Genomic DNA, 14,384 nt, shown 5'->3' on the forward strand with positions numbered 1-14,384 from the left:
CAGGGTTCTCGGCCTATGCCCATGTTCATCTCCAGTGGATGGACCTTGCCTAGGAATAGGCTGAGGCCCGACAAAGGGGCCACAGTCTATGCCCAAGTCGACACCGGGATTTTGGCCTATGCCCAAACGTAATACCAGGGGCCTATACCCCAGCCTGAAGCCAGGGCATTGGCCAAGACCCAAACAAAGGCTACGGCCTGGAAAATTCCTGACCCTCCCCCCCCCCCCCCCCCCCTACACACACACACACTCACCAAATCTGATGCTGTATCCTGGCCTGGTTCTGCTACCTGGGCCTGAATGTTGGCCCAGACCCAGGCCCAATACTGTGGTCCAGCCTGGAGGCCAGGTCCCGATGCCTGGGCCTCAGTCTGGACCCAGGCCCGATACCAGGGCCTGGCCCACAGGTCAGGTTGCGACACCTGGGCCTCAGCCCATGGTCAGGCCCAGGCTCAGAGCTCGGACCTCAGAAGGTCCTCTTCATAGGTCTTCTTTCTTTGATCTTTGTACATCAAATGGCAGCATCTGCTCAGAGACATGCCGGAGTTAATTAAATCTGGAACATCCCCTGCAGCAGAGGGAGCCATTTTGATGTATGGCAGTTTGCCTACACTCCCAGGGTAAATGCTTAGCAATGCCAGAAGCATTGGGCCAGGTTGCAGTAGCCTCCAATCGAGGTCTGGGTGAAGAGAAAAAAGAAATGTAAAGTACTTGAAGGGTGGGAGGGTAAGGGTTAGGGTGAGGCCCAAAAGTTGAATTTTTTTGAAAAAATAAACACTTGGTCCCAGTGTCTAGGGGTGAGGGGAGGGGTAGAGACAGTCACCAACCCCCAGGCTCTATTTTTTTTAACCCATCCAATTTAGGGCACTGGCGGGCACAGGTGGTAGGCTCAGCCCCACAAGGAGAGATGCTGAGCAGGAGGAGAGGGGCTAGTTGAGGTTTTTGGTGTGCAATCTGTTTTTTTTTGTTTTTTGTTTTGTTTTAACTCTTCAGCAGTTAATCAGCTGTATAGCTGGATACGTCTTAAATTATTTGGGTTAAGTTTACCCTTATCTAGCTGATCTTAGCCAGATAGCTTACATCGGGGATGATCAATAGGACATTTATCCCATTCAATATCCAGGACAAGTTATCCAAAAACTGCAGCCGGATACCTTGTCCACGAAATGCCCTATTGAATATGAACTCCAAAATTTTTTTGCATTGAAGGCTTTGAATACATTTTTTCAAAAAAGATGTCTTTTGATCTGAAGCAGCAAATGTACGAGTTTGAGTGCAATTTATCTGATACTGCTTGAAGCTCATTGCAAGGCAAGAGGCAATGGATTACATCCATTGGCACGCTAATTAAGGCTGATGTTCTTTCATGTGTTCAAAGTGTATATTTGTTTTGTAACATGTTTTGATACAATTTTTTCACACCCTCTTTTCTGTTTTTATATATTTTTACTTTATTGCATGCAGGGACTCGAAGTTATGATTTTCTTAGGTAAATCAATGGGACCATCAGAACTACAAATCCCTGCATGCAATAGGGTAAAACCAGGACTGGATTAGTCTGTTCCTTATGATATTGAAACAGATGGCCACCCAATGGCAAAATTCTTAATTAATACATCAATTTAAAAAATGTAAATGCCTACTTATGACATAAGTCTATTGTAAAGACACTAATCAATTTCTTCCTTGAAAATTATATCAATTTTACCTATATCTAGCTCAATATACAAATAAAAAACTATTGAAGGACCATCTGATGTGGAGCCAATTGTCACAGTTCTGATGCTGATTCACTGTTTTAATCATAGGTCTGTCCTGGCTCTTAATCAACTACATACATTTTTTTAAAACCTTTTTTGCATGATTAATAAAATGGCACTTAGATCGAGATTGCTCGATCCCAACATGGATCCATGTTTTGCATAAGCTGCACTGAAGCCTAGGAACAGATTTAGAAAGCATTTACTTCCACTGAATGGAAAACTGGCAAATGACCCACTTTAGGCTCTGAAACCATTTCCGATTTGGTTTGGTACCTGACTACAAATCCTACAATGCACTGGGGTGTAAATTCAGAAAACTTGAGACAGTCAGCAGCTCTGCCACTGTGTAACCATGTGAAAATGCTTGGAGCAGAGGTTCCCAAATCTAGTCCAGAAGACTTGTAGAAAGGTCTGGTTTTCAGGTTAATGACAATAGGTTAAAAATTCTGGCTTGTAACCCAAATGTATTCTTTGTAGATATCCTGAAAAGCAGACCTGGAGCAGGAACTCTAGGAGCAGCCTGGGACCTACTGAAAGAATAGTTTTACCCCATGGCATGTAGGGAGATGTAGTTCTTAATATCACTATGGACTATATCTCCTTTCATGGCATAGAAGCAGGACTGGCTCAGCTTGCTTCTCATGAATTGGCACTAGGTGGTCACCTTAAATATTCTGCAACTTTTTCAGAACATAAACCTCTGTGACTGTCAATTTTAACTTTATCATTTTTTCATTATACTTTAAGGGCTTTTTTTTAAAATTTAACATCTTAAGCCTATAAATTAATAACATCACTGAAACAGTTTAGGAAAGAAGATTACCTAAAAATAAACTTACATATTTTCAGAAAGCACATCTTATTCACAGCATACCAGTGAAAAATGTAAATAGCACCTGTCAAGGAAGTTTTAAACAGAGACTATTTTCTATATGGTAGTTCAGCATTGTGTGCTGAATGCAATTCATTATTGCAACTCTCTACATGTGGGACTTGTGCAGAATTCTATCTGGGGCTGAAACAGGCTGCTCCATTAAGGATCATGTTACTCCCAGCTTGCAAGAGCTGCACTAGCTTCCTGATGTGCACAAGCAATTTTTAAGCTGGTTACACCAATATATAATATGTCCTTAGAGCAAATAAATATTACTATAAAAAAATGGCCTCAGAGGAGATGCCCTGAAGCATCTCACCAACCTCTTAGAGAGATATAACCCTCATAACCATTGTGCTCCACAGAGTAGTTTCTGTTGATACTTCCTACTTTAAAAAATGTTCATGGGGGAGCAAGATGGCCACTTGAACTAGATACTGTGAGTGTGCAGTGCCAATTTCCTGTAACATTTTGCCTGGATTATGTCACCTAAATGCAAGGGGAAAATGATGAATTTCCCCACCAAGCCTCTATACCTTACCTTTTGCATCTCTGGCTCCACGTTTAACGAGAGGTGAAGTCCTGTTGCGAGTTCCATCAGAGGACGAGGTTTCTCTCAGCCGCCGTCATCAGGATGCACAGCCAGAGCTGAGGCATGATTCCTCTCAGACTGTTGTGACGGAGCAGAAAGAAGATAGTGTTCTTGCTAATTTGCTGGTGGGGGCCCTTGAGAGTTCTTATCTCTGCCTCAACAGTTCCAAATGTGTCTGAGGAGATTCCCTGGATGATGGATATTCTCCAGATATTTGGAGCTAACATAACTCTCAGCCTCTGTGGACTAGGGTGAGATTCCTGGATCTGCAGAAGGCCAGTCACCAGATGATATCTCCCAGCTATTTGGTAAGCTAGCGGCATTTACGTTGGAGTCTCTCTGGGAGTTTATGGCAAAGTTTGGCCAAATTCTTGATATTTCTTCTTTCAAATTGGATTCACCTACTACTAAGCTAGAACCTCTAGTTTCTAATCATGGTTTCACGTTAACTGAGCATGTGACTAAGTTTGATACTGTTAATGAAGAGGTTGAGAAGATTCAAGCCTTTCAGACTACTCTGATTCAGGAGTGTAGGGTTTTGTCTTGCTGTGTTGGATTACTAGAAAATGCTTCAAGACTTCTTAACCTTCAGATCCTGAATTTTCCAAAAATTTGAGGGGAATTACCTTTCAATAACTTTCAAGAAATATCTATCAGACATTTTACATATGTCTTATGATGTAATGCCCCCTGTTAATAAGATTTTCTTCTCATTATTTCCTGCACTTTCTAATGCTCAGGATGCTCCATTATCTTCTTCCATGAATTTGACTCAATTGTTGAAACTTCTGAGGCCAAGATCATCGAGCAGGCTATGTTACTTGTAACTTTTTTTTTCTCGCTGAATTAGATTTGAGCAACATTATGTCTGCTTGCTTTAGAAATACGAATGTTTCTTTTCATGGTCAAGCTGTGAGAGTGTATCCACCCAGATCTACAGTATGTAGGACAACACAGGAGAGGAGAAAGCTTTTCTTGCCTTGTGGCAGGATACTGTAGCTTTGGAATGTCATTTCTACTATACTACCCATGCAAATGTTTTGTTAAGTATCATAATGCATCTTGTATATTTTTCTCCCTGGATCAATTTAAAGCATTTATAGATGCTAGATGGGTAATAACGTCTTCGCCTGTTTCCATTTGAACCAACTTCCCTGATATGTATATTTTGGAGTACTATTATTTTGGGTATTTGGTGTTTCTTGATTTATGATTCCTTCTTAAACTCCTCTTTTCAGTCTCCCTGGCACCTGTTTACTTACAAGAGAATGGATAAGCAAATTGATTATTACTTCATTTTTTGTACTTTAATAACTATTTACTTATTTGATTTATAAATCTGCTTTTCAGCATTTCAAAGCAGATTATATTTAGGTACTGTAGGTATGAATGCATCGCACTTTTGTTTCTGTGCTATAAATACCTTCTACTCAGCCACTGGGGCCTCTTCCTCACTCTGGCTGCCATCTTCCAGTTCATCGCTGCCTGCTATGACTCGTGGGGGTCACCATGTGATTGTTTCCTAGGTTTGCTTTCTCGAGCTGTCCACAGATGGAGGAGATGTCTCCTTTAGGGACTGCGAGCTGCCCTCAGCAGTGGCCGCTTCCTCTCCTGTGCCATTGTCTTTATCAACCTTTTTCCACGCAGAGTCTGTCCATGCACTGTTTTCTCATGCTTATTCATTTGTATTTCCATACAAAGTTGTGCACTTTGTAAACATGACAAATACAATAAAAATACAGTTTTTTAAAAAGTTAATTAGCAAGAAATGTGCAGGTGAATATTCTCCATTGCAAGTCCTATGCTATGGAAATCATTTCCTTTGGCAGTAAGAGAGGAACTGGACTATAACATTTTTTAAAAAAACAGTGGTCTATTTATTTTATGCAAGCCTTTGATCTTTTTTTTTTAATATACATATTTCTGTTTCTTTTGGCCTGAAGGATGTGAACCTCAATTTCTGAACCCTTATAGCAAGGTTGGCCAACCTGTGGCTTAGGAGTCATATGTGGCTCTTTCATGTGCAAAATGCAGCTCTTGCTCTCCTGTCCCCATCGCAACTGGGTAGCACTGCACAGGACAGGAGAGGTGCTGGGAATAGTAATGTTGGGAAGAGGGAGGGGAGGAGAGAGTATGTGGGAGAGACAGGGGATAGGAGCAAGGATGAAAAAGAGAGGGGCTCTGGCAGGATACTGGTGGTGAGCAGAGGGTGGAGAGAGGAGAGGTAAGGTAGCACAAAAGATAGGGTGAAAGATGCTCTGTTGGGGCCTCTGATCCTTCATTAGTGTTCATGGTGGGAGAGCAGGATGTTACACTGGGGCTGCCAAGAGACAGACTGGGAGGCCTGAGAGAGAGAGAGAGAGACTGGTGAGGAAAGATTGAGGGCATTGAGAAAGAGACTGGTGGGTTTAGGATAAGAGATTGAGGGAAGAAAGAAACTAGTGAGGACTGAGAAATTAGTGTGTGCATAGGGATGGAGAGTTAAGAGCAAAAGAGAGATTGGCCAATACAAGTGGAGGTATTGAAGGAGAGAGGATGGTGGGAAGACTGAGAAAGGCTGGAGGGAACAGAGAGGAGGAACTGAGAGAGTACTGGAGACAGGATGGAATAGACTGAGATATTGAAATAGAGTAACTGATGTGGATTGGGTGGGATGATTAAGAGATACAGATTAGAACAGGGTGAGGGAACAGAGAAAGAGACAGTCTGGTGGGGACAGGCTGGGAAAATTGTGAAAGCGACTGATAGGAGGACTGAGAGAGATTTGTAGTAACGATGGATTGAGATAGACTAATGAATAGGGTGGGAGGACTGAGACAGAGAGAGAGGCTTGTGGGGATAGGGTGAGTGATTAAGAGAAACTAGTAAGAACGGGGGAGGGAGGACTGAGAGAGAAGAGAGATTTGTAGAGACAGGGTAGGGGACTGTGTGAGATTAGTTGGAAAACTGAAACAGAGTGGGAGGATTGAGAGAAATTGTTGAGACAGGCTGAGAGAAGTGAGAACCAGGTCCTAGCAGTCCTGTAGTTAGGACCTGCCCTCAAGATAGCACAGGCCATGGAGACTGCTGTGACCAGGATACCCCAGGCAAATCCATTACCTCATATCTGAAGCCAGACGAGGACCTGGAAGTCTTCCTGAAAAACTTTGAAAGGACCGCCCACGTGTCAGCTTGACCCAATGTCAGTTGGACTACATTCTTGGCTAACTTGCTCATCATGGGCAGGAGTCAAGGGGCTTTCCAAGTAACCAAACTGGATGGGAGGGCTACCTATTAGGGGTGTACAGGGATAAAAAATGTGTTTTCATTTTTTGGTTTGTTTTTGAGAGGTGAATATTTGATTCATTTAATTCATGTGAAAAAAATGAATCAAACATTAAAAAAACAACCCCAAAAAGGAACCAAAAAAAGAAAAACGGGGTCTCCCACGTTCTCCCTTCCCCAGCACCCATATCTCCTACCTGGAAAAATGCCAGTGCCAGGATCCCCCTGGCCCCCATTTAACCAGTCTAGTGGGGAGCCACCTGTGAGGCCTAGGCCAAGGATGTGGTAGGTCACCACGACCGCGACCTCGGCCTATGCCAGGCTCAAGTCTTTGCCTCAGCCGGAGCCCATACCCAACGCCAGAGCCCAGCCTGGAGGCTGGATCCCGATGTCTGGGTCTTGGCCTAGGGTCAGGCCCAGGCCTCACAGCTCTGACAATGCATCCTAACTCAGGTGAATTCACCCCAGCAGGTGGCACCATTTTGATGTACAGCATTGCCGTACATCAAATTGGCTCCATCCGCTGGGGTGAATGCGCAAAGGTAGAAGAGAAAAGGATGCCATTATCACTGCTCTAAGGCCTGGTCCTACCCCTAGACCGAGGCCCAGGTGTCGGGACCCAGCCTCTGGGCCATGCCGAGGCCCAGGCATTGGGACCCTGGCCTAGCCTGAGGTCCAGAGGTTGGGACCTGGCTTCCAAGACAGGCCTTGGGTCTGTGCCCAGGCCCTGTTCTAGGCTGAGGCCCAGGCATTGGAACCCAGCCTCTGGGCAAGGCTCCAGCATCAGGCCTGAGTTTGGGTCAAGGCCCTGGAATTGGGCCCTGACCTAGTCTTCATCAGATACCCGACAGATACCCTGGAGCATGACACCGGGACCCCGCTGAGGTCCCGGTGTCATGCTCCAGGCTAGGCCGTGGCCCCTGCTTTGGTCCTTGGCCTATGCTCTAGGCAAGGCCTCAGCTTCAGACCTATGTCTAGGCGCCAGCAATGGTCTCAGGCATAAGTCGTGGCCACTGCTTTTGGCTTTAGCTTATACCCTCGGCAAGGCCTTGGCCTTGGGCCTAGGCCCAATGCATTCTTTTTAAACAATAAGGTTCAATTCATTTGGGGCCCTCAATTTGTTTCGGGGCTCCCAAATAAAATGAATTACCCTTATTCATCACATTTTACACATTCATTTAAACAAATGCACATCAATACTACCTATGCGGAAGTCAAGGCCACTATTCTGGAGAGAACTGGATACCCCTCAGAAACATACTGGCAGCTGTATCAGCAGGGGTTACTGCAGCCCAGGAAGAGCCCCTGAAACTTATTTCATCACCTGAAGGATGCTGGCTGGAAGTGGAGGCAAAGACTGACCTCGAAGTAGTCTGACAGGTGCTTCTGGAATCTTAGATTGGCTTGACCGGCCCATGCGGAATTGGGGCTGCAAACACACTGGGATTATGTTGGAAAGAGCTCTAGAAGTGGTGGATTTCTTCCACCAGGCGCAATTAATGCCTGATGTGGCAAGGCAGCAAAAAAATAGGCTGTACAAACTCCTTGGCAAAGCACAGAGAGTTGAGTTCCCAGCAGCATCCATCAGAGGTGGATAGCTTGTTTCTGTACCTATTACTCAGACCACAGTCTCTTCCACATGCTTTAACTCTGGTTGGAGAGGTCATTTGGCATGAGAATGCCAATCTGAGGGGCCTGAAATTATGGATGTTAGCTTAGTGACCCAGGCAACCTAGAATGTGAAGTCTCTGGGGATAAAGGAAAAACTCTAAAGCAAGAACAATCCTCACCCCGGAAGAAGAAATGTACCTCAGGGAATTCAACTCTCCTCAGGAATGAAACTGTGGACAATTTTTCCTTCTGTGCCCTCTGTGTGAGGAATGGTCATCAGAAGGGCCACTGCCCATTTGGAAAGGTCAAAAATAAAGAGCCCTTGAAGGCAAGAGCTAAAAGCAAAGGCGAACCCACCCAGTGGGCATGCTCTTTTGTAAGGCGGTGGACTAACGTTGAAGAGCGTCCATGGTTAGATGACATGGAGTGTGCACGCAAGTGGGAGGAGCAGCGAATGACAGAGCTGGCAGCAACAGCAGAACCCCAGAATGAGAATGAAAAATGGGAACAAGACTGGGTGAAAATGTTCGCAAAATTGTAGCTGTGGATGTTCCTCATCAGCGTCGTAAAGAGTCTGTGATTCAGGAGGAGCAGGATGACGTGCCCACCCAAGCATTGGTGTATTCGGGGTCTGGCAAGACTCGTTTGTGAGGAGAGCCTTCAAAAGAGTGCATCAATCACAAGAGAAAAGAGACAGTTACCTGCATAAATGGGGACAAACAGAAATACCCAATCAGGTCCTGCTAACGATCCCCCTTAAGGTCAAGCCATTATGGAAGAGGGAGTCCTACCTTAGCTCCCATACCCAGTTATTTTGGGACGTGATTGTCCCCAGTTTACAGCCCTGGGGAGCCAGCTCATAGTAAATCAGGACAGCCCACCCAGGGGTGGGTCACCGGTGAGGAAGAGCTAGGAAGTAGTCCTGGCACAACTGGACACCTGGCCTGACAAGGCTGAGCTGAGTGGGAGGCTATGTGAGGGAGCATATAAGAAACTCCCTCAGAACATCTTAAAGGACCGCCTACAACTGTCTGTACCAGTCCTGATTAACTTCCAATTCAGCAAGGTATTCTGGGCTACGGTGCATCACTGTAAGCAGGCTTAAGAAGTCCGGGCCTGGGGGATGAGCGGGGCCCCAGAGAGAGACAAAATCTTAGGATAACAAACTGTAAGTTACAATTTTTTTGTTGAACTACAAAGCCAGCTAATTTGTTTGTTTTTTACTGTTCACCAATAAAAAAAGCTTATAAAGATTTTTGCTAGAGTCCAGCTTGGCTAGTCCTGAGGGCTCGGCCCTTTAGTCCCCTACTAATACTTGAATATGCCATCTGGGTATGGGGAGAGAGAGCTTGGTAGTTTTTTTGGGGGTTGCAGTTCCATGTGGCAGCTGGCAATGGTAATGTCCCAGTGTTATATAGAGAGAGCACCATTTTGCTCTCGTAAATTCTTTTTGCTTTCAAGGAATCTTTTGTTTTAGATGAGAGTTTCTTTCTACCCTCTCATTCCACTTATTTATGTTTGGATTTTCAAATCCTTTTGGACTCAATTAAGCTGTTTTGAGTTTTCTCTTTAAAAGGTAAACTTTTGATACTTCATCTACATGGGGAGGGAAATCTCAAAACTTGCCCTGTATTCCGATGGGAGTGAAGTGGAGGAGTCAAGTAACTAAAAAAATTAATTAGATTTTAGGAAGTCACAAACTTACTAAAAGCACTTGTATCAGCTCAAACGTGAAATACACAGCTGTAAAGGCATTAAAACACCACTGAATCTTATCAGTAAAGAGAAATGTTGGAAACTATCAAACTCCTCTCTCATGTGTCTTATTGAGTAGTGACTTTGTTTTTCCAAAGCTGAGCTTATCAGTGCTGTATGCAAGAGACTTCATTATGGGAAAAGTAGCAATGTGAGGGCCTTGAAAGGAAACTTTTCCCCTGTGCAGGAAACCTTGGAAATGTATTTTGTGACATAAAAACAGTATCCACTTAAACATAAGTGTGAGATAAGGCCTCTGGAACCGTTATCCGGGTTCTACCACAATAGGAGTTACATATACATTGTTTGGGCTTCCCAAGGACTGGATTTGGGGACCACTCACCAAAGGGAATCTCCAGTACCAAAATACAGCTTCAGAAGAGCCCCAACACCAAGTGATGACTCAGGGGACTGAGTCCCAACACCCAGTGACTGTTTATTTAACATAGTTCCACTTACTCATTTCATATGTTGCGTTCATTTGTGCAGTAACTTTGGTTGTCCTCCTCCTAATTGGTAACGATGCTCATAAGCTCCATCAGGGAAAGGCTGAGCTAGCCAACAATTTCATCTCTGGACTTGTAGCCCTGTTTGCCTTAGAGAACTGGAAGTACAAGCCCACAGGTGCAATGAGGATAAAACCAGGATTGGCTTAGCTTGTCCCCGATGACATGGAAGGTGTGGACAATTCTGTTTGATCATGATCTCTTAAAAAGGATTACAGTTATCTTCTTTTGCCTTTGTCCTACCACTTTCTTCCTTGCTTATGACTATAAGATTTCCCCAAGCATTGAGAAGCACTGAGGGTCGTGTTTTTTGGTCCCCACTGATCCACTTGAGTTTTTGGGAGGGGGTAAGGGGGAAGTGCTTTTCAAATCTAGTTGAATCAGCATAACCTTCTGCTCTAGGACTTATTCTTGGTGTAAATACAGACAGGGTGCTACACACACACACACACTCTTATAGGAGGATCTGCACACTCTCTAATGGAAGAAGTAAATCAAATCAAAAAGTAAACAGTATCGTGAGAGCAGCAGGAACTTTTGTGGATGTCCTCTATGGATATTTCAGGGTCTTAAGCTTGGAAAGTTGCTTACAGCATAGCATTGATCCTATTCTCCATCAGGAGAATGGATGGAGCTAGATGGAAGCATCCTCATGCGTAATGGAACACTGCCATGAAGCAATGACAGGCATTGCAATAATACCGTCATAATACAGCGTGGAAAAGCAAGCTGCTTTTCTCTGCCCCAATCAGTGGGGGTGCTCTAATACACTGTACTTTCAAATCTGCGTTCTCTTCCTGAATTTGCAGAGTTCTTTTGACTGGCAGACTCTAATTAAAAAACAAAATTCCCCCATTTAACATTTCTTTGTGGCTGACGCACATATTTACCCTCTGAATATGTTAAAGAGAACGAAGAGACAGCACCTGGGAAAAATACGACAGAAAGCAAAAAGCTATAAACTTTAACTAGTTTCAGTGTTGAATAATGTATTATTTAAGGAAAGCAGAGCTGTATTTGAAATATCCGGTAAAATACCAGTTTGAGGAAGGCCAGGGTGTACCAGGAAAATGAGGAAACAGGGAGCACGCCAACAGCCTGAGGAAGGATAGGACCAGACTGGACAGAGACAGGGCTTCAGTGAGGGACACTGAAGAATGATAGAGAAGGGTGAGGGCCTGGAACATCAGGTAGCATGGGCAAGGCTTGATAGAGATAGGAAACACTGCCAGAGAAAGGAGGGACATTGAGCCACAACCAGAACGAGGAGGGAGGAGGGGATAATTCCAGGCTGGGGAGAGCTATGGAATGTGTCACACTGAGAAGATACAATGGTCAGGTGGACGAGGATAGAAGCTCTTGACAGGAGTAACAGATCTGAATAGGGAGAAGATTGAACAGGGAGGAACCAGAAATAGAAACATGATGGCAGAAAAAGATCGTGTGGCCCATCCAGTCTGCCCATCCATCCAATTAATTTAGCATTATAATTCTCATTACTTCCTTAGAGAAGTGTATGGAAACTTTTGAGATATTTGAATATCTCCCCTATCTCACCTTTCCTCTAGGGTATACATGTTTAGATCTTTAAGTCTATCCCCATATTTTTTAGAACAAAGACCAGTGACTGTTTTAGTAGCCGCCCTCTGGACCAACTCCATCCTGTTTATATCCTTTTGAAGGTGCAGTCTCCAGAATTGTACACAGTATTCCAATATAGGGGCCATATCACCTCCCTTTTCCTGCTGACCATTCCTCTCCCTATGCAGCCAAGCATCTTTCTGGCATTTACCATCGCTTTATCCACCTGTTTGACAATCTTAAGGTCATCAGATACAATTACCCCCAGATCCCAATCTTCCTTTGGGCTTAGAAGAATTTCACCGCCAATACTGTACCTTTCCCTTGGGTTTTTGCATCTTAGATGCATTACTCTGCATTTTTTAGCATTAAATCTTAGCTGCCTTAGACCATTCCTCGAGCTTCGCTAGATCCCTCCTCATGTTTTCCACACCTTCCTGGCGGTCCACTCTGTTACAGATTTTGATGTCATTGGCACAGAGACAAACCTTTCCTGACAAACCTTTCGCTCAAAAATATGTTGAAAAGAACCGGTCCCAGGACTGATCCCTGAGGCGCATCACTAGCAACAACCCCCTCCTCAGAGAAAACTCAATTTACCACTGCCCTTTGTTGCCTCCCACTCAGCCAGTTTCTAGCCCAGCTAGACACTCTAGGATCCATATCAAGGGCCCGCAATTTATTTATAAGTCTTCAGAACCTTCTCCTGAAGTAATAAAGTGACCTTTGTAGCTCCTGCACCAGATGGACACCTTTTACCATCCTGTCCTTTTCTCCACTGTTTACTCCATAAGAACAACTTATGGTCCAGCACTCGCTGGCACCAAAAAACTGTCAGATGCCATGAAAACCAAATTATTCTTTATTCGATTTCCTTGTATTTTCTTTTACCATTTCTTGTTATGTTGCCCCTTCCCCACTGGTGTTAAAGAGGAGGGGTAGAAGGTGGGGAGAAGGTCTCTATTTACTGATTCAAAATCCATGGAGACAGTGCAGCTGCTGTTATAATTATTATTTTTTTTCCTTTTATAAATGTCTCTCCACATGTAAATAAACCCGAGAAATTCAGGAACCAATTACACAAGGACTGTGAAAAGTCTATCATCATCTCTTAGACCAATAACACAGCTAACTCCATTTACAGCATGCAGTCAAATCTGCAGAAGGGAAGGCGGAGTGAGACCCTGCAGAGGAAAGAATAGTGGATATAACTGAAAACAAAACAAAAAAATATATATAGATATATATATATATATATATACTGTATCGTAGAAAGAATAAGCATATATAAGAAACTCAACATACAGTGAATAACCTTTTGTCTTTAAGCAGTTCTGTTTATAGCATACTATCATATGCACAGCTTCATTAAACAGCAAAGTATAATCGCTGACCAGTGAATGAAACACTAAGTGGTTAAACCACCTTTCTGCGGATCTGTCCTGGTGTTTCACCAGTTTCCTCTTAACACCCAGGGCTGGGCTGGCACCTGACTGTACCAGCCAGAAGCCTATGCAAATCACTATTCGTAAACACTTAATAAGACATTCTATGTTCATATCGGAAAATATAATTAATAAAATTAATAATGAGCCACCAGACCCCTCTTTCTTGATCTGTGATGTCCACGTAGTAAAATGAATAAACGTTTAACAAATGTTATTTGTTTTTCTTGTCGCTGTCTCTTTTACAGGAAATGGGGGGAGGGAGCGGAGGGGGGCGGGGGTGTGGCCTGTGGATGGGTGGTGGCCGTGGGACGCCCATCAGAACACGCAACACTGAGGGCTTCAACTTTAATACCGTCTGCAGAAGGTTCATCGGAAAAAGTGACCGGCCCCCCCTCCCCCAACTCGGGAAGGCCGTGGGTCGTGCACGAAGGTTGGTCCATAGGCCTGCACACTGTCCAACGCAGGAGGAAAAGAATTCTGTTGCTTTCAGACATCAGTGCTGAGATGTGTTTTTCACTTTTCCGAATTTCAGATTTTTTTTTTTGTGAGTGGTTGCAATATTATTTTTCTTTTTTTTTTTTCTTATTTAATATATATATTTTTTCTCATTTTTTCCCACCATTCCATGTGTGTCAAAACTTGAGATGCAGGTGCAACAGAAGGAGGGGTAGCAGCTGCAGCCAAACACATCCAGCCTTCTCAGACGCTTTGTTCCCATCATGAACTGCTCCTGGGCCTGTGTGAACAGAAAAAAAAAATATATATATATATATAGAGAGAGAGAGACATTACTTAAGAAGAATAAATAGGATGAAGGAAAAACCCTGCTTCATGCACGCCATGCATTCAGGCATCAGTAATATCCCGCCTGGACCACTGTAACTCCCTCTACGTTGGGATTCCTAACACCTTAAACTGCCGCCAGCAGCTCATACAAAATCAAACAACTTTGATCACCTGGCCTGGCCCTGATCTAACACACGAAATCTC

General features: G+C 43.9%; 1 protein-coding gene across 8 annotated transcripts in view; it reads right to left on the minus strand.

The window, feature by feature from the left end:
* Nucleotides 1–12,787: 12,787 nt before the first annotated feature.
* Nucleotides 12,788–14,384, minus strand: part of LOC115074156 (neurotrimin-like) — a 1,324,894-nt gene continuing 1,323,297 nt past the window's right edge. For 7 of the 8 annotated variants that reach the window (XM_029573367.1, XM_029573373.1, XM_029573371.1 and 4 more), the window contains one exon: nt 13,911–14,130. In XM_029573367.1, coding sequence (XP_029429227.1) covers nt 14,027–14,130 — 104 coding nt within the window. In that variant the 3' untranslated portion in view covers nt 13,911–14,026. Of the gene's footprint in view, nt 13,131–13,910; nt 14,131–14,384 lie in introns of those variants that run through there. The other variant, XM_029573369.1, reaches the window with a different exon arrangement.

This window comes from Rhinatrema bivittatum, chromosome 12 (genome assembly GCF_901001135.1).
Source record: "Rhinatrema bivittatum chromosome 12, aRhiBiv1.1, whole genome shotgun sequence".
Taxonomy (NCBI): Eukaryota; Metazoa; Chordata; class Amphibia; order Gymnophiona; family Rhinatrematidae; genus Rhinatrema; species Rhinatrema bivittatum.